A 20,171-nucleotide genomic window follows, 5' to 3' on the forward strand; every position below is an offset into this window, starting at 1 on the left:
TGCTGAAAACTAGGAGAAAAAATGCTGTCCTGTGCATAGATTATCTCCCTACAAAAACCAATACTTATCATGGCAATCTGGATTTTGTAGGGAGATAATCTATGCACAGGACAACATTTTTTCTCCCAGTTTTCAGCAAAATCCCTAAGCTTTCTGTGTCATTAGTCCAACAAGCCTGCCTTCATTCACCACCTCTTTATCTCTTATTCCCCCATCTTCTCACTTTAAAGGGAAGTTGAAGATTGCTTCAGTTGCTGCTCTGTGTCATGGAAGCTCTCTCTTTCTCCTTCCACACGTCTCTCTCGTAGAGCTGTGGGGCCTGCTACTCTCTCCTCCCTAACAGAGTTCAATCCCCATTTCCTACCAGGGATGTAGCTAAGTGGGGCCACGGGGGCATGGGCCCTGCAGATTTAGCCCTGGCCCCCCTGCTTTCCCCCCCCCCCCCACCGCCGACCTTCCCCCGCCACATTCGCCCCCCCCCCATCCCCCCCGCCGCTGCCGTCAGGTACCTTTGCTGGCGGGGTCCCCAACCCCCGCCAGCCAAAGTCCTCTTCAGCGCCGGTCTCCAGCGTGTTGCTGATCTGGATTCTGTTTCTGTGAGTCCTGACATCTTGCATGTAGGAACGTGCAGGATGTCAGGACTCACAGAAACAGAATCCAGATCAGCAAACTTGCCGGACTCGGAGACCGGCGCTGAAGGGGACTTCGGCTGGCGGGGGTTGGGGACCCCCGCCAGCAAAGGTACCTGACGGTGGTGGCGGGGGAGGGTTGGCGGCAGGAGGGGGGGTCGAAAGGGACAGGGGAGGGGGCTAAAATGTGCCCCCTCTCCTCGGGCTCTGGACCCCCCTCTCGCCGGTCTGGCTACGCCCCTATTTCCTACTCAATCCCACTTTGTCTTGAGACCTCTCTACACAAGCAGAAGCATGTATAAATCAAACAGCAATAAACCCGTCTTCTGCTTACCTGGTCTCCTTCTTTTGGAAAGGTGATTCTGGTACTTGGTTTCCATCCAGGTTGCACTTCGATAGATAAGATTTTGTCCCTTATGCTGGACGTGTGTCCATCTTCATTCATCACCTAGGGGCGATACCCTTATCAGCAGTGCGCTCCACTTCCAGGCACACTCACTCACTCTCACCTATGAAACCCAACAGGAAGGATGCGGGCATGCGAAAAACTTTGATACCAAACATACCACGATCTACACTCTGGATAAGGAGGATAGAATGGGCAGGAGATGAGAAGTTGAGTACGATGTCTTCTTTGTGAGGGCTGAATGGGGAGCAGACAAACAAGGGGCTCTATATGATGGCTCCTTCGTGATGGCTGGACAGGCGGGAGGGAGGTAAGAGGCACTGTATGATGGATGGTCATGAGGGCTGGATGGCAGGGAGAGTCGAAGGGCCCTGAATGATGGTTCGTTATAAGGGCTGTACAGGGAGGAGAGAGCCGAGGGGTTCTGTGTAATGGTTCTTCATGAGGGCTGGATAGGATGGAGAGAGGTGAGGGGCTCTGAATAATGGATGATTATAAGCACTGGATGGGGAGGAGGGAGGTGAGAGGCTTCATGCAATGGCTCTTCATGAGAACTGGATGGGAGGCAGAGAGTCGAGGGGCTCTGAATGATGGTTTGCTATAAGGGCTGGACAGGGAGGAGAGAGCCAAGGGGTTCTGTGTAATGGTTCTTCACGAGGGCTGGATGGCAGGGAGAGTCGAAGGGCCCTGAATGATGGTTCGTTATAAGGGCTGGACAGGGAGGAGAGAGCTGAGGGGTTCTGTGTAATGGTTCTTCACGAGGGCTGGATAGGATGGAGAGAGGTGAGGGGCTCTGAATAATGGATTGTTATAAGCACTGGATGGGGAGGAGGGAGGTGAGAGGCTTCATACAATGGCTCTTCATGACAGCTGGATGGGAGGGAGAGAGTCGAGGGGCTCTGAATGATGGTTTGTTATGAAGGCTGGATGGAGAGGAGGGAGGTGGAAGCCTGTGTTATGGATCCCTTAAGGAGCAAAACATGGTGCAATACACAGAATAATCCGTATTACAGAGATGTCAAGCGCTAGCGTAGCCAAGTTGAGGGCGTGGGGGGAGCGGACTGCTGACGCATCCAATACACGTCTACAACAGCGCAGGACATTTTTCGGCGCACCTTAGTAAAAGGACCCCTAAGCACCTGTATATAATAAACTGCTTTGACTGGAACAGTGGTTCCCAAACCTTTTTTGGGTCACGGCACCCTTAGTGTCCAAGTAATTTTTCACAGTGCCGCCTACGCAACACAGGTCTCATCGCCCCCACAGGTCTCACCCTTACACATTTCCTCTCAGGATCTCAGGTCTCCCTTCCCCCTCACCACACATTTCATCTCAGGTCTCTCTCATCCCCCCCCCCAAAGCAAAATGGAGTCCTACCTTTTCCGGCTTCTTGCTGCCTAAGCTGGAATCGCCAAGAGGCAAAGATTCTATGCCGGGGACAGAGCATCTCACCTCTCCTGCGGCTCCACTGACAGCCAAGCCTCCTCCTCCATGTCTGACCTTTACCCTGTGCCAGGTGCCCTCAGCTCCTCCCCTCCTCAAGCCCTCCCCAGGTGGGGGAGCCGCAGCTGCTTCATTTGTGGCTTTCAGCACTCCTCACCCTCCAGCAGCAGCGGGGCCTGGCATTCGCTCCAAGAGGTGTCAACTCTCAAGGTGCGGCTGCTTCCCTGCTAGAGGCTGCATGCCGAGGGCGGGCAGGAAACACAGCAGTGCACCTAACATTTTCCGGCTTAAATGCAGCAAGAACGCATGTAACCTGCAGTATTCTGTACATTATGTGTGCAAGTGGGAGTGCCACTCATGTCCTGCCCATGCTCGCACTCCCCCTTGCATTTATACACTTGCTTACCGCAATGTAGAGTAACGCTTAGGAGCCCACTGTCCTATATACAGTGCGTTTTTTCTAGCAAAAAAGGTGCCGGTACTCAAATGCTAGGCCACCCTTCAGGGGTGGGGTGATCACTGAGGGACTCATCCCACAATAGCCAGCCCCCTGCAACCAGTCACAGAATCTATGACAAGGCAGAACTGGTGTGTAGAGCCTGAGCTCTTTCATTAAAGCTTGGGGTCAATTTTAGCAGATAATGGAAAAGGTGCCGGTACTCAGTACCCCCAAGAACCCCTCAAAAAAAGCCCTGCCTAGGCACCTTGCTTATGTATACAGCAGGAAATCAGCAGTGGGAAATGAATCCAGGCACTTCAAACCAGGGTCGTAGCCAGACCTCAATGGGGGGGGGGGGGGACCAGACCCCAAAGTGGGGGGGGGACCAGACCCCAAAGTGGGGGGGGGGACACATTTTGGCCCGCCTCCTCCACCCTCACCCCGCTGCTACTGCACCCCCTCCCGCCACTGCCACTTTGGCTGGCGGGGGTCCCCCGCCGGTCTCGCATTGCTTGTCCTGTTCTCAGTCACGCCGTGCACGCTCTTTTTAATGAAACTGAGCACGAGTGAATGAGTGTGCACGGCATGACTGAGAAAAGAAGAGTAGGCAATGCAGCAAGACCAGCGAGGGACAAACGCTTCAGCTGGCGGGAGCTGGGGACCCCCACCATCCAAACTGGGGGCCCCCATGGCCCCCCCATAGCTATGCCACTACTTCAAACACAGATCAAAGAACACCCAATATTAGATTCAATATTCAAGAACACCAAATATTAGTAAAAGGACCGTTCAGCCGGTTAAGTGCCAATACTGAGCACTTAACCAGCCAGGGTAACCGCATAAAACACAGTCCAATCTTTATGTGGCAACCCATGGCCGGTTAAGTTCTGAATATCGACTTAACCAGTGTTAGCCAGCGCCGGATAAACCGAATAATTCAACGTCAAAGCCCGGACATGGCCCAGCACTGAATATCCGGGAATAACGTGCAATTAGCGAAACACTCGCCGCCGCCGGCTGAACACTGACCTCCATGGTGTCTTTAGTAAATGCTTAAATGTTTAGCATTGCTATTAAACATACAAATCCTTTTAATATCTGGCTCTCAGGGTATCAGCTAGACCTGGTTCTTGATCAGGGCCGGTCAAACCCGGTAAGCAGGGTAAGCACTGCAGGAGGGCGCCTGCCTTCAAGGGCGTCACTTTGCAAGCAATCAAGCTCTGCTGAGTATCTAATCTCTGCTGCTCATCTCAGTTTGGCTCCAAAGCTGTCAGCTCTCTGTCCCGTCCCCTCCCCCCTCCCAAGCAGAGAAATACCCTCCTTGTGTTTGTCAGAGGACGTCACTGCTCCAACTGAATCTGGCTCTGAAATAACTTGTAGGAGCTCAGCTAACCTCTGTCCTCTGCCCAGAGAGGGCTCAGACAGAGACAGCACAGCACAGCCTGGACCCTTGTTTTGTCAGAGACTGCTGTTTAGTGCTGTACCTGACCCACCTTTTTCCACCCCCATCCCCAACACGGCAACTCACAGGACAGGAGGGCTAGATGCCTGCTTTCAATTCCTAACCATCACCTATCTCTCATTCCCACTTCAGTAACTCCTGTTAGTCTGTCCAACTCAGATTGTAGAATATGTTAGTTAGAGCTGATTAAGTCTGTCCTAGCTAGATCCTAAGCTGTGCTCGATGGGAAGGCTAGTGTGCTGCATGCAGAGTCTAACTTCTTAGGATTTCAGGTTAATTTTTGAAGAATTTGAAGAGGGGCTATCTCTGTTCTACATGTGTGACTGCAAGGCCAAGTGTCTGAATAGAGATCTGTTTGTTAGATTCTGAAATTTTGATAACACATTGTTTTTCAGAGTTGGCAAGACTGTCTGTTCTCCTAATTCCTGGTCTGTGTGCTAAGTTATTTTTCTTCTATACTGGTGTAATATTTTCAATGATGCCATGGCTGGTAAAAGGGGTGTGTCTACTATGGGGGCAGAGCCATAGTGATCCCGCCTCTGGATGGGTAGGGGCGCCGACTAATAAACTGCAGGAGGGCGCTAGAAACCCTAGGGCCGGCCCTGTTCTTGATCATCTTTTCTGGGGAGAAACCAAAGTATGGATTTTTTGTTTCCATCAGTGACAGATCTACAAAGCTGCTTTGCTTGCTGTCAGTTTGCTCACGTGGCCTGTTGATTTTCAGCTCAGTTGTCAGACAGCTTTAAATGCAGCTGAGGAGATCTTTCCTGACAAGAGGTCTTACCCGACGAGAAATTTTTATCTTTTTGGTGCATCCGTGGAATAAGTCTTCCAGTGACAAATAGAGATCTCGCTCGATAGGGAGGTCCTGCTTCTTCACCCCTCTTCCACGCAGGCCTCCAAATGCTGTGATCACGTCTGAGCCGTCCGCATTGTAAAAATCTACAAGGAACAAAACATGTGTCTGTTTTCTTACACATCAGAGGTTGAGCCTCAGATTCAGTAACATACAATCAAAAGAATGACCATTAAAAATAGACAGGGAACGGCAGAAGTCTACAGTACCAGGCATGACAAATGTCCTAACTCTTAGCCTGGGTAAACAGAGGCACGGGGTGTCTTGCAGCAGTAGAGAAGAAACAACAGAAAGCTGACACCAAAAGTCCAAACAAATCCTTTATTCAAACCAGGGGTGTAGCTACGTGGGGCCATGGGGGCCTGGGCCCCCATAGATTTGGCCCTGGACCCCCCTGCTGACGACCCTCTCAACCCCCCCCTCCCGCCGCCAACCCTCCCCCGCCGTCGCCATGGGCTACCTTTGCTGGCGTGGTCCCCAATCCCCGCCAGCCAAGGAGGTCCTCTTCTTCCTCCGAAGGCTTCATTCTGTTTCTGTGAGTCTGATGTCATGCACGTACAGCGTGCAGGATGTCAGAAACAGAACGAAGCCTTCGGAAGAAGAGGACCTCCTCAGCTGGCGGGGATTGGGGACCCTGCCAGCAAAGGTAGCCCAAGGCGACAGTGGGGGAGGGTTGGCGGCGGGAATGGGGGTCATCAAAGTTGGTGGGGGGGGGTCGGCGGCGCCGGGGGGGCTAAATTGTGCCCCCTCACCTCGGGCTCTGGCCCCCCTCCCGCCGAAGTCTGGCTACGCCCCTGGTTACAACCAAAGTTTGACATTAAATCTGCTAATGATTCGATGTATCCATTAAATATGAGAGGGGAGGGGGTCACGTGACGCGATGCACGAGAGCGGACGCTAAAAACTTCGCTCCGTGCTTCCTCCCGCATTCAACCGGGCTAAAACCCTTAAAACAAAAGGAAAACATTCCGTTTTCATACATCACACTTTATTGCACTGCTGGGAAGCGGCGGTAGATGGTTAGAGTTGACGATGGCGACAAAAAACTTGAGAAAAGATAGAGACAGAGGCAGAATCGGGGAAGACAAAATGGCGGCCCCAGCGAGTCCCCCAGGCTCGTCAGTTAGCTCCGCATGGACAGCTGAAATAGTCGGAGAGGTAACTGCAGCTTTGGAAGGAATATTGGACAGGAAATTACAGGGGCTGGAACACAAGCTGGAGGGGATAAAAGACAACATGTCCCAACTTACCCAAGACGTGGCAGGATTCCAACAGAGAACAGGAGCATTGGAAGACCAGGTATCAGCTATTGAACAAAACTATGCCAAGCTATTAAAGTTGGTCGAGACACAGGCCGAAAAACTGGAAGACTTGGAGAACCGGTCATGTCGCAATAACTTGCGTTTTGTGGGGATAACCGAAGAACTGAGTGACAGAGATCTACGTTCCTTCTTGGAAGACTGGCTTGTGAAAGAACTGAAATTGCCTACCGCCATGGGGCCATTGACAATAGAGCGAGCACACCGGGTTGGGCCTAAGCGCCAGAACGAAAACAGACCACGAGTTGTAATATGCCGTGTGCTCAATTTTGCCCAGAAAGCAGCGATTATGCAAGCGATTCGGAGTGGAGACGGACTGCATTATAAAAATCAAAAGATTCTTTGCTTTCAAGATTACTCAGTGGCAGTGGCGGCGCAACGGAAAACCTACTCGCCGATATGCTCAACACTGGTAAATCATAAAATTAAATTCGCGCTGATGTATCCAGCCAAATTGAAAATATTTCACCAGACAGGCACAAAGATTTGTGAAACGATAACAGAGGCTCAGCAATATGTTCGCCAAATATTAAATACAGGCGATGAATGACTTTAGTAAGAGAGTGGACCGGAATGGGTATGCTCTGCAAATAAGGCAACGGATTTTATTATAAGCTCTAAAGTCCAAGGCATTGGTCTGCTGGGGGGAGGCTGTGGAACACGGCTAAGGATTATGCAAAACTATATACAACTAACACTAATATACCAGCGGAGCTAGTGATTTACCCCCCAAAAAAACACAACAGTTTTAAAGGAGCCCTGAATGGCGGTGGACTTTGCCAGCAAAAATCGCTGCTGAGAATGGCAGGACGGAGCGGAAGGAGCTGATTAAGACATATTCTTCACTGACGTGATTGACCGCAGTGAACTTGAGCGAAAAATGTAAGTTGGTGCTAAGTGCCGTAACTACATGATGGGGAGAGAAGGACTTGGCCAACTACAGATTTTGGATGCTGATTTGTGACTGAGCTTCGCTAAGTTGGAAAAGGTTTATAGTTTTTTCAGAATGACTCTAATTAAGGAAAATGCAGGCATAAATTATGAAGATTAGACTGTTAAATACGGTATGTTAAAGTTAAAGTCTGTTTAATGGTATGCAGTTATGTTGAAGGTTTAATGTATGGAACAGAATAAATAATATAAAGGGTTAATGTTAGGGGTGAGGACGGCATAATTGATATAGGGACTTGGAGGAGGGAGGTACACAATGTGAAATGGAATCTTCAAGGGGAGAAAAATAAATAAATAAATAAATTTTCCCTTATCACCCACGTTTATAGCGGAATGCTGGGAGGGGCATAGATGTGACTAGTTCCCTAAGAATAGGGACGAAGAGGAAGGGGGAGGACAGGGGTTGGGGGGGGAGGGTTGAGGGGTTGGGGAAGGGGAAACTATGTGGGCATCTTAGGAGTCTTTTGGGAGGGAAGGGTTTTACTCAGGCCATAATCAAGGTCATTGCTCAGCATCACAAAGTAAATGGGGGACGCCATGTGCTGGGGTGGCGCCCCCATGGAGATAAAGAACTACAACAGTGTAATAAGGACCACAGACATACAGGTAATGACTAAAATTATAACATGGAATGTGGGTGGCATAGGTTCACCAGTGAAGAGATCCAAGATATTACGTTACTTGCAGAGAATAGGTGCGGATGTAGCTCTACTACAGGAGACACATTTGTCAGATATCGAGCACATGAAATTACAGAAATGGTGGGTGGGGGATTACATTGGTTCGCCAGCAAAAGGGAGGAAAGGGGGAGTAGTCATATTGATTAGGAAAGGAGTAGCTGGACAAATAAGTGACATTACCAAAGACCCTGAGGGCAGACACATCTTCTGCAAAGTAACCTTGGGTAGGAGAAAAATTTTGTTGGGCAGCATCTATGCGCCCAATCAACTAGATAATAGATTTTACAAGAATATATTTGATCTGTTGTCAAAAGAAGATGATATCCCAATGATCCTGGGAGGAGATTTTAACATGGTGTGGGACCCGCAAATGGATAAATCGCTGGCTACCCCCGAGCCTCATGGGTGGAAGTCCAGGGGACTCCCGAATTTAGGTTCATTGCTGGATCTTTTGGACATATGGAGGGTCTTTCACCCACAGGAGAGGGACTATACACATTTGTCTAGAGCCCACAACACGCAATCACGGATTGACTATCTCTTAGAGTCTCGAACCCTGATAACAGAGATACAAGACACACAAATTGGCCCATATGCGATATCAGATCATGCAGAGGTATGGGCAACTTTGAATTTTGGGGGACAGGGTGCGAAACATAGACAATGGATATTTCCTAGCTATTTAGCGCAGAATACACGATTTCATGAACATCTACGGAAGACTTGGAGAGACTATAAAAGCCATAATGAACATTCTGTAGTAGACATAGGGACGTACTGGGAGGCGGCGAAAGCCGTGATAAGGGGAGAGATTATCAGTTTTGTAAGCCAGTTCAAAAAGACGAGGGACAGAGAAATATTGAGTTTAGAAAAACAAATTCTGACATTGAGGAAGAAACTTGGGGAATCGCCCTCACCACAATTGAAAGCGGACCTCATAGCGGCTCAGGTGAGCTTGAACTCCCTTATACACGAAAGGGAGAAGAAGTCACAGGACTATTTTCGGTTTCAATTATACAAATATGGTAGCAAGGGTGGGAGGATGTTAGCTAGATTGATAGCCCGGAAGCAAGCCTCAAGAACAGTTACAGCGCTAAAAGATAAGGCTGGAAAACTGTGTCATACAGATAAGGAGATTAGGGAGATCTTCCATGAATTCTATCAGAAGTTATATAAGGCAGAAGAAGACTCGGGCCTAGCAACCAAGGCTTACCTAGAAGGAGTGGATCACCCAGTACTTAGAGACAAAGACCAGACAGATTTGAACACCCCCATTTACAGTAGATGAAGTACATTGGGCAATTACTAGCAGCCAAATGGGGAAAGCCCCGGGACCAGATGGTATGAGAACGGAATGTTATAAACTGCTGGGCGAGGAGATAGAGCCAACAATAGCGGAAGTTTTTAACAGCTGGGTCGATAAAAGCTTGTTACCTAAGCAGCTAAATATAGCCCAAATTATTTTAATACCAAAGCCTAAAAGGGACGTGGTTTTGGCAGAATCTTATCGACCAATCTCTCTGTTGAATTGTGAATTGAAGTTGTTTGCTAAAATTTTGGCCAACCGCCTGGGCAGAGTATTACCAAAGATTGTCCATGAGGGTCAGGTGGGGTTTGTAAAGGGACGATCAATTTCCAAGAATTTAAGGAAAATATTAGCAGCATTGGAATTTACGGGCACGAGAGTAGAACCCACATTAATGATCAGTTTTGACGCTGAGAAAGCTTTCGATCGGGTTAAATGGGAATATTTGTTTGAAACCCTTAGAGCTTATGGGATTACAGGGTGGTTTGAAAGAGCGATCAAAACATTATACCTAGACCCCACGGCACGAATTATGGTCAATGAGGGTATTTCTGCAGAGTTTGCGATAGAGAGAGGCACCCGGCAGGGATGCCCACTTTCACCGCTGTTGTTTGCTCTGTATCTGGACCCTTTGATCAGAGACATCTACTCCATGCCGACAGTGAGAGGAGTAAAGATCAATAAACAGGAGTTTAAATTGGGCGCGTTTGCAGACGACCTGCTGGTAATTCTTACGAACCCAGCGGAGTCACTGAACGCGCTATTGGAAATATTTCAGGAGTTTGGTGATTATGCTGGGTTCAAGTTAAATCTGGAGAAATCAGAGGCATTGGGCAGGAACATCAACAAAAATGAGCTAGGACAGGGACACTTTCCCCTCAGGTGGGCAGAGGGTAAATTCAGATATTTAGGAATTATGTTGACACCCAAAACTGAGGACCTTTATGGAACTAATGTGCACGCCTTACTAAACACGACTAAACAGCAGTTAGAGAGTTGGAAATTATTACAACTGCCATTAATAGGGAGAATATGCTTAATTCGAATGATTATTCTCCCCAGGTGGCTTTATGTTTTGCAGACAATTCCCATTTGTCTATTACGTAAAGACCTTCGATTGTTTAATAGAATGGTAGTGAAATTTTGTTGGGCTAACAAGAAAGCAAAGATGAAGTCCCAATGGATGGTAGGGGGTTGGCAACAAGGAGGGCTGGGATTGCCGGATCTAGAGCAATACAATATGGCGTGTCTGTTAAGATTTGTCAAAGACTGGATTTTTGAGACCACCTATTATACACCTATCGAATTGGAAGAAGCCCTTTTCGCCCCAATGCGTCCACAGGCTTTGGTACAAATAGAGAGAATGCAAGTACCCGTAGAGTACCGACATAGCCTGTTGCTGGGCCCTCTGAGGAAAGCATGGAAATTTATGAGTAAAAGATTAGGCATAGGGGATGGAGGAACAGAATTACTACCGATAAGGGGGAATCCACTATTTGAGGCAGGCAGGGATAATGCAGTTTTTCTCCGCTGGGAAGAGAGGGGACTGATAACCTTAGAGGATATTATTGGGGGAACAGGGGAGATTCGGACGTTAGAACAGTTGGTGAGGGCAGAAGAATTGCAATGGGGAGACACATATGCCTATTGTCAATTAAAACACTTTGTTAAATCTATGAGCAAAGAAAGACTCTCACAGAAATTAGGAGCTAAGATTAAGCAGTTTTTTTAAAAAATTTCAGACACAAATCCCTCCATTTCAGGACTTTATAGGGCCCTGTGGGAAGGAAGGCCACCAAAGGATCTGACCCATCTAAGAGAACGTTGGGAAAAGGATCTTGGAATCAACCTAGTAACATGGGACATTACTAAGGAAGTGCAGAGGATTCCCAGATTGTTAAGTGGAGCACAATATAGAGAATGCGCATTTCGATTCATTCATAGAGCTTATATGACTCAAGCACAACTGGCGAGGCTCGGGGGGACCCAATCGGCGCTTTGTAGGAGGTGTGGGGGAGCAGAAAATACTTTTTATCATGGATTTTGGAGGTGTAGGAAACTTAAAGCATTTTGGGGGAAAATTGCCCAGTACTTGACTACAATTATGGGACAACGGGTAGCATGCACACCAAAGCACTTGCTGTTGAACCTCCCAGGATCAGGTAGAGGAATGATATCCAGGGGCAATATACTATTTGGTAAACTGACACTGCTGGCGAAGAAATGCATTCTACTATATTGGACGACAGAAACAGGTCCTGAATTTTGGCACTGGCGAAATCTGATCCACCAACTGGTGATGTGGGAGGCAAAAGAAGCCAGAAGTGGTCCCAAAAAACGTATTAAATTTCTGAAGATCTGGGGCAGATACTTGGATTCTCTGACACCTAAGAGTAGGAACTTAATACTTAAGGTGCTGTAGCTAAGGTAAAGGTCTGGAGGGTACTGGCAAGAGACGGGGGGAGGGAGAAGGGGAGGCGGGGGGGGGGGGGGGGGAAGATGATTCACAGAAAGATATGTAAACTCTTTATTGACAAGAGGTAGCCAAGCTGTAAAGTATAGTATGTTATAAATCATAAACTCAATCTGCTTAAAGCTAAGGGAGAAAGAGAGAGACGGTGAGGGGAAAGTATAAAATCAGGAATCCCTCATTTGGGTTCACAATGTCTGGACCTGAAGTGAAAATTGTAAAGGTTCGTTTTTGGCTATGAGAATGGATATTGAGTTTGTAGAGGGTTGGGGGGGTGGGTACTAGGGGAGGGGGGAATAAAAGAAAACGGACACATGCTTTAAAATCTGTTTGTAATATTTTATTGTTGTTCAATAAAAAATTGTTTAAAACTAAATATGAGAGGGGAGAAGGCCAAGCACTGAGAGACCCCACATTTGAGCTCCCAACATAACCAGATTCACTGTGGCCTAGCTCTTCCAAGATATACACGTTTAGATCTTCAAATCTGTCACCATTTTCTTTACGATGGAGACCACTGCTCTTAATATCTGCCTTCTAGACTGTCTTCATCTGGTTTATATCCTTTTGAAGATTGTATACAGTACACCAAATGAGGTCTCAACAGAGTTAATATCACCTCCTATTTCCTGCTACTCATTCCTTTCCTTGTGCACTCAAGCATCCTTCGGCTTTTGCTGTTGCTTCTTCTACCTGTTTCATACCTTAGGACAGAAACAAGAAAAATGTAGGCAGGTAAAGACCATATGGTCTATCCTGTCTGCCCATCCATGCCATCTACTCTCCCTATCACTCCCTTCCAGATCCTATTACTGTCACAAGCTCTCTCGAATTCACTACTACTACTACTTGACATTCAGATACTGTTTTAGTCTCTACCACTTCCACTGGGAGGCCGTTCCACAAATTCACCGCCCTTTCCGTGAAGAAGTATTTCCTCAGGATATTTCTGAGTCTATCCCCTTTCGCCTTCATTCCAGAGCTTCCTTTCAATTGAGACTCGGCTCCTGTGCATTTATGCCACATAGGTATTTAAATGTGTCTATCATATCTCCCCTCTCCTGCCTTTCTTCCAAAGAATACATATTGAGATCCTTAAGTGTGTCCCCATAAGGTTTATGATGAAGACCACTGACCATTTTAGTAGCCGCCCTCTGGACCGACCCCATCCTGTTTATATCTTTTTGAAGGTGGGAGTCTCCAGAATTGTACACAATATTCTAAATGAGGTCTCACCAGAGTCTTATACAGGGGCATCATCACCCCCTTTCCAAACTCAGAATAAGGTGTAAGATGTTCACCCAACCATCCCAATTAGCCATTACCTCCTTTTTGAGCCTCTAAATCGATCCCACAATTTGTTTTATTTATTTATTACATTTGTACCCCGCGCTTTCCCACACATTGCAGGTTCAATGCGGCTTACATAGTAATTTGAAATACAAAGTCTTATAAGGAGAGAAATAAAATTTCGAACTGTAATAAAACATAGTAATGGTGAAGCTTAATAATGTATGATTAGGATAAGGGAGGGTAAACAGGATAGGGTAGTATAGGTTGGGGGAAATGGGGTAAGGAGGGATATGGTAAAGGAGAGATGGAGAAGAAAAGGTTGGGGATGGGTAAAGGGAGAATGGGGAGGTGGGGTAAGTGTAGCCAATGATGAGGTCGGTATCAGTGTCAGAACAGATTTGGGAGTGTAGGCTAATCCTCATCCTTCTTGACCTATCTGCTGCTTTCGACACTGTTGACCACACCTTACTCCTCCCCTCCATTTCTTTCCTGGTTCTCTTCCTACCTCTCACTCCGTACTTTCAGTGTTCACTCTGGTGAATCCTCTTCAACTTCCCTCCCGCTTTCAGTAGCTGTGCCTCAGGGTTCTGTCCTTGGACCACTCCTTTTCTCCATCTATACCTCTTCCATTGGTGCCCTGATCTCATCCCATGGTTTTCAGTATCATCTTTACGCTGATGATGCCCAGATCTAACTCTCCACACCAGAAATCTCAGCCAAAATCCAGGCCAAATAATAAGCAAAGGAAGTTATTTCCAGTTAATGCCCTAGTCAAAAGGATTAAGGCAGGAATTCTGAAACCTGTACTGGGGACCCCACAGCCAGCCAGATTTTCAGTATATCCACAGTGAATATACATAAGAAATATGAATGACTCTAGGTTGCTCAGGACAGGTTTGGTAAACTCTGGATTAAAACATAGAAACATGACAGCAGATAAAGGCCATATGGCCCATCCAGTCTGCCCATCCTCTGTAACCCCTAACTCTTCCTTTTCCTAAGCGATCCCACGTGCTTATCCCATACCTTTTTAAATTCTGACACAGTCCTCGACTCCACAACCTCCACCGAGAGGCCACTCCACGCCTCCACCACCCTTTCCGTGAAAAACTCAACAAAGAAAAAATACACTGTCTCATCCTCTCGTCCCAACACAGCGCGGACAACCCCACAATCATCAACACCCCAGATCACACCCTCCCTATTTCAGACAGCATGAAAATCCTCGGCGTTACAATGGACCGCTACTTAACACTAGAGAGCCAAGTGACATCCACAACAAAGAAAATGTTCCACTCAATGTGGAAGCTCAAACACGTGAAGCAATTCTTCCCGAGGGAAACATTTCGCAACCTGGTACAATCAATGATACTAAGCCATGTAGATTACTGCATTGAAATCTATGCGGGTTGTAAAGAACAAACCTTAAAGAAACTTCAGACCGCTCAAAACACGGCAGCTAGGCTTATCTTCGGAAAAACGCGGTTTGAAAGCGCAAAACCCCTCCGCGAAAAACTACACTGGCTCCCAATCAAAGAACGCATTGCTTTCAAAATTTGCACTATGGTTCACAAAATTATCTATGGTGAAGCCCCCAGATATATGGCAGACCTGATTGACCTACCAACTAGAAACACATCCGAATCAACACGAACATACCTAAATCCGCACTACCCAAGCTGCAAAGGACTCAAATACAAATCAACCTACGCATCCAGTTTTTCCTACATTAGCACACAACTGTGGAACGCATTACCAAAAGCCTTGAAAACTACGTACGATCACCTAAACTTCCGGAAAACATTAAAAACTAATCTGTTTTAAAAGGCATACCCTGCCGATCCAACATAAATGCCTGATATCTGAAACACAACAAAACTAAAGTACGTAATGGACATAACACAACTCTTCCGTTCTACGATGCCCTAGTGTGGCTGTGCCACATGAACTTTATCTTACCACAACATCACTTTGTATTTGTTCACACCGGAGTCTGCAAACGCCTCTCTGGTACTATGTAAGCCACATTGAGCCTACAAATAGGTGGGAAGATGTGGGATACAAATGTAACAAATAAATAATACTTTTTTAGATTACTCCTAAGCCTATTCCCTCTTAACTTCATCATATGCCCCCTCATTCCAGAGCTCTCCTTCATTTGAAAAAGGCTCTCTTCCTGTACATAAATGCCCTTGAGATATTTAAACTTTTCTATCATGTCTCCTCTGTCCCTCCTCTCTTCCACCATATACATGTTGAGGTTCATAAGCCTGTCCCTATAATCTTTGCATTCAAGACCGCCTACTAATTTTGTAGGCGCCCTCTGGACTGAGTCCATCCTCTTTATATCCTTCCACAGGGGTGTTTCTCCAGAACTGCACGCAGTACTCCAAATTAGGCCTCACCAGAGACTTATACAACGGCACTATCACCTCCTTTTTCTTGCTGGTCATGCCTCTCTTTATGCACCCAAGCATCCTCCTGGCTTTGACCGCCACTTTTTCTACCTGTTTGGAAGCTTTAAGGTCATCAGACACAATCACCCCCAAGTCCCGCTCTTCCTTCGAACGCTGAAGCACTTCACCCCCTATACTGTACCATTCCCTCGGATTCTTGCGACCCAAGTGCATGACCCTGCATTTATGTTTCAACATTTTTATTGACCAACCAATACAGAAATAAAATTTGCACACATGAATCTACAAAAGCAATTGTCGTCTGTGATCATTATCATAATCTAACATTATTTCGCCCCCCCCCCTTTTCACCCTCCTCCCCCCCACCCCTCCTCCCCTCTTCTTTCCAGTGATACCATCCGATTGTTTTACCCTTCACCCCTCCTTCCCCCTATCCCTCCCTCCCCTATCTCCCTCGTGGCTTGTGTTCTGATAGCCCGGAGAGATCCTTCCCCCCCCACCCCCGCTGTCTGTTAACTACGAAATTTATGTGTGATCAGGGCTATCTTTAACCTTCAAGTTAGGGTGTCGCATTATGCCAATTTAGTAGTAAACTACGCCCTCTAGGGCTTAATGCCTCCAGATAAGGGCCCCATATCTGTTTAAAATGTACATATCTCTTCGGGGAGCCCCTTGCCTCCCGTGCTTCCCATGTTGCCAAAAGGTGTACCTGATTTCTCCAGTGCCAGTAAGCTGGCGACTCCGGAGCCGTCCAATACTGCAGAACAGTCTTCCGCGCCACCAAGCTCAGCTTACGGCATAAGGTGCGTGCCCCCGCTGAGTGTGTCCTGAAGGCCCTTTTCATGTCCAATACAAAGTGATCCCAAGTTCCCGTTACTGATGATCCTAGTATCCGGGACAAGAATCTCTCAACCTGTGTCCAGAAAGCCCTTACCCCTGGACATGCCCAAAATGCATGGAACAATGTATGTGGGGTTTGACTGCATTTAATGCAACTCGCTCCTTGCGGGAGGCCTATATGTGACAACTGTTGCCCTGACATATATGCACGCATGATTGTCCGATAGCCACACTCGCGTAGCCTTTCATCTGACGTAAGGGTTGCTATTCCCTTCAGCATGGTTTCCCCCTTCCCAACCCACCAGGGGTCTCCCTGCTTCTTGTTCCCATAATTCTTTGCCGGAGGTCCCAGACGGATCAATGCTTTATGAAGTGCCGACACTGACAGGCCTGTTGCTTCTGTTTCTTGAAAAAAAATCCCTCACTCTTTGCCCCAAACCCTGTCTCAGCATAGGTTGATCCAGGGGCGTAGCCAGCCTTCCGTGGGGGAGGGGTCCAGAGCCCGGGGGGAGGGGGCACATTTTAGCCCTCCCCCGGCACCGCCCCCCCCCCCCCCCCCCCGCCGACATTGCCGCCCCCCCTCCCGCCGCGAACCCGCCGCCGCTGCAGCTTACCTTTACTTTTGCTGGCGGGGGATCCCACTCCCCGCCAGCCGACGTCTTCTACTCAGTCGCTTCCTGCTCTTCAATTTGTTTGCTGACGTCCTGCACGTTGTACGTGCAGGACGTCAGACTCAGGGAAGGACTGAGAAGACGTCGGCTGGCGGGGAGTGGGATCCCCCGCCAGCAAAAGTAAAGGTAGGCGGCGGCGGGGGCGGGTTCACCAGGAGGGGGGTCCGGGGGTGAATCTGCGGGGGCCCCGGCCCCCTCAGGCCCCACGTAGCTACGCCACTGGGTTGATCTAAAGCAGATACATAGTGTTTAATTTGGACATACGCGAACTTATTCCCCCAAGAGACTCCTACTCGTCTCTGCAATTCTTCATAACCTATTAATTCTCCATCTCTCCCCAGGAGGTGTTCCAGCTTCCTAATACCCTCTCTTTCCCATTTTATAAATACTGGCTTATCTGTACCTGGCTGGAAGGTCGGATTCCCCCTTATTGCCAGTTGATCAGACACCGTATAGCTCCCCCCCCCCCCAACTTTCTCGCCAACCCTTTCCATACCTCCCTCATTGATGTGAGTATCACACAGCCTCTAAATTGTCGCGGAAGTTGTTTCTGGGTCATATGCAACAAAGAGAGGAAATCGTATGGGGCAAAATACTCCCTTCCCATATCAGTCGGAGTATATATGTTGGTCTTACGAACCCAGTCCCCCAGATGACGTAGCAAACAAGCTTGGTTATACACATATAGGTCGGGGATTCCCAGGCCCCCCTGATTCCAATTCCCTAGCAGGTAGGAGAACCGTACCTTTGGCTTTTTTGCATGACCCTGCATTTAAACAATGAATTAATCTATGAGGTAAAATAAGAAAGATGTACAATTATGAAAGGCTTATTACATTTTGCAAAATGGGAAACTTTAGTTCCCAACTAATCCTATTACTGCGGAGTGTTTCCTCCTTTAGTCAGGCTGGCGATAACAAAGTAATCAGCACTCAATTGCCAGAACAAGACGATAAGAGTTGAACTGCGGTTCGGTCAAAGTTATCTGTTGTACCACATTTCTACATACCAGCAAAAGGATTATCTCCTCCAAAGAACTCCCTGAAGGTTCTGAATACATTTCCGTGATACGTGTAGCCACTGGTCCAGGCACTTTCGCCTCCAAAAGATGTAGGGATGCCTCCCTTCAGGCCCTCTTCTCCAAATTTATCGTAAACAGCTTTTTTTCTAGCTATAAAGAAAAACAAGTTGAGAATGTAACCTTTGTGCTTTTGGGGCTCTTTTACTTAGCCGCCTACAGGCGCCCAACGTCAACTTTTGAGTTACTGCCTGGCTACCGCGTGGCCCTTGCGGCAGGGGCGTAGCCAGACACCCAATTTTGGGTGGGCCTGGGCTCAAGATGGGTGGGCAGAAGAACTCCGCCCTGTCCCACAAGTAATTTAGTCTCTCCCTCTCTCACCTGCATGCCATATGGTCTCTCAAACATCCCCCCTCCTCCGCATACCTTTTAAATAGCAGATTTTCACCGGCAGCAAGCACCAACTAATACACACTGCTCATGTTGGTTCCACAGCCTTCCCTCTGATGCAACTTCCTGTTTCCTCATAGGCGGGAATACATCAGAGGGAAGGCTGTGGGGCCGGTGCGAACAGTATGTATCAGTCACTGAAGGTGTGCAGGAGGGACAGTTGTTCAGGGATTTCAGCTGGTGGGGCTTGGGGATCCCTGCCAGCCACATCATAGGTGTACTGTTACTGGGTGGGACTAAGCCCAAAGTGGGTGGTCCTGGCCCTTGGCTACACCACTGCCTTGCGGTAATTTCATTTTTGACACGCATCTGCTATGCACGCTGGAAAATATCTATATTTTCTGGCACACGGGTGGTAATTGGCATTTTCCGCGTGTAGACCATTACCGCCTGGTTACCGGGTGAGACCTTACCGCTAGGTCAATGGCTGGCGGTAAGGTCTCAGACCCAAAATGGACGCGCAGCAATTTTCATTGTGCCACACGTCCATTTTCGGCACAAATTTTAAAAAAGGTATTTTTTACAGGTGCACTGAGAAATGATTCTGCGCGCGCCCAAAATACGCGTCTACACTACCACAGGCCATTTGTCAACACGCCTTTGTAAAAAGGCCCCTTTGTTTTTAAGCCACCGTCAAATGTGTGGATTCATGAGTCACACCAGCTTCTCTCCCAGCAGGATGCGCAAACCTAAGAATGGATACACAACTGAACAGAAAAAGAGGCAGACGGGATTCCTCAATGACTATTTATCCATACTGTCCAAAGGGAAAATACTGAGCAAAGATTAGAAAACATTTGGGAAAAGGTGGCTAAAGTTGCAGACTCTAATTCTATCCCACTGCCAGTTGGTGTACCTCAGGGATCTGTCCCGGGACCTCTTCTTTTCTCCATCTATACTTCTTCCCTTGGTACTCTGATCTCATTCCATGGTTTTCAGTATCATCTTTACGCTGATGACTCCCAAATCTACCTCTCCACACCAGAAATCTCAGCCGAAATCCAGGCCAAAGTATCAGCCTGCCTGTCTGACATTGCTGCCTGGATGTCTCAGCGCCATCTGAAACTAAACATGACCAAGACTGAGCTTCTTATCTTTCCCCCTAAATCAACCTCTCCTGCTCCCCCATTCTCTATTTCTGTGGATAACACTCTCTTCTTCCTGTCTCGTCAGCTCGTAACCTTGGGGTCATCTTCGACTCCTTCCTCTCCTTCTCTGCACATATTCAGCAGACTGTAAAAACCGGTCGCTTCTTTCTCTATAGATCACCAAAATTCGCCCTTTCCTTTCTGAGCATACTACCAGAACCCTCATCCACACTCTTATCACCTCTCACTTAGACTATTGCAACTTGCTTCTCACAGATCTCCAACTTAGCCATCTATCTCCTCTTCAATTTGTTCAAAATTCGGCTGCACAACTAATATTCTGCCAGTGTCGTTATGCTCATATTAGCCCTCTCCTCAAGTCACTTCACTGGCTTCCTATCCGTTTCCGCATACAGTTCAAACTCCTCTTATT

General features: G+C 47.6%; 1 protein-coding gene across 1 annotated transcript in view; it reads right to left on the reverse strand.

Moving 5' to 3' along the window:
• Window positions 1–20,171, reverse strand: part of LOC115468368 (dnaJ homolog subfamily B member 13-like) — a 49,577-nt gene that overhangs the window by 22,416 nt on the left and 6,990 nt on the right. The window contains exons 3-5 of the mRNA XM_030200015.1: window positions 18,192–18,353; window positions 5,164–5,321; window positions 964–1,077 (exon numbers count right to left, since the gene is read on the reverse strand). Of these exons, the coding sequence (XP_030055875.1) occupies window positions 964–1,077; window positions 5,164–5,321; window positions 18,192–18,353 (434 nt within the window). The remainder of the gene's footprint in view (window positions 1–963; window positions 1,078–5,163; window positions 5,322–18,191; window positions 18,354–20,171) is intronic.

The sequence above is a fragment of the Microcaecilia unicolor genome, chromosome 4, assembly GCF_901765095.1.
Source record: "Microcaecilia unicolor chromosome 4, aMicUni1.1, whole genome shotgun sequence".
Lineage (NCBI taxonomy): Eukaryota > Metazoa > Chordata > Amphibia > Gymnophiona > Siphonopidae > Microcaecilia > Microcaecilia unicolor.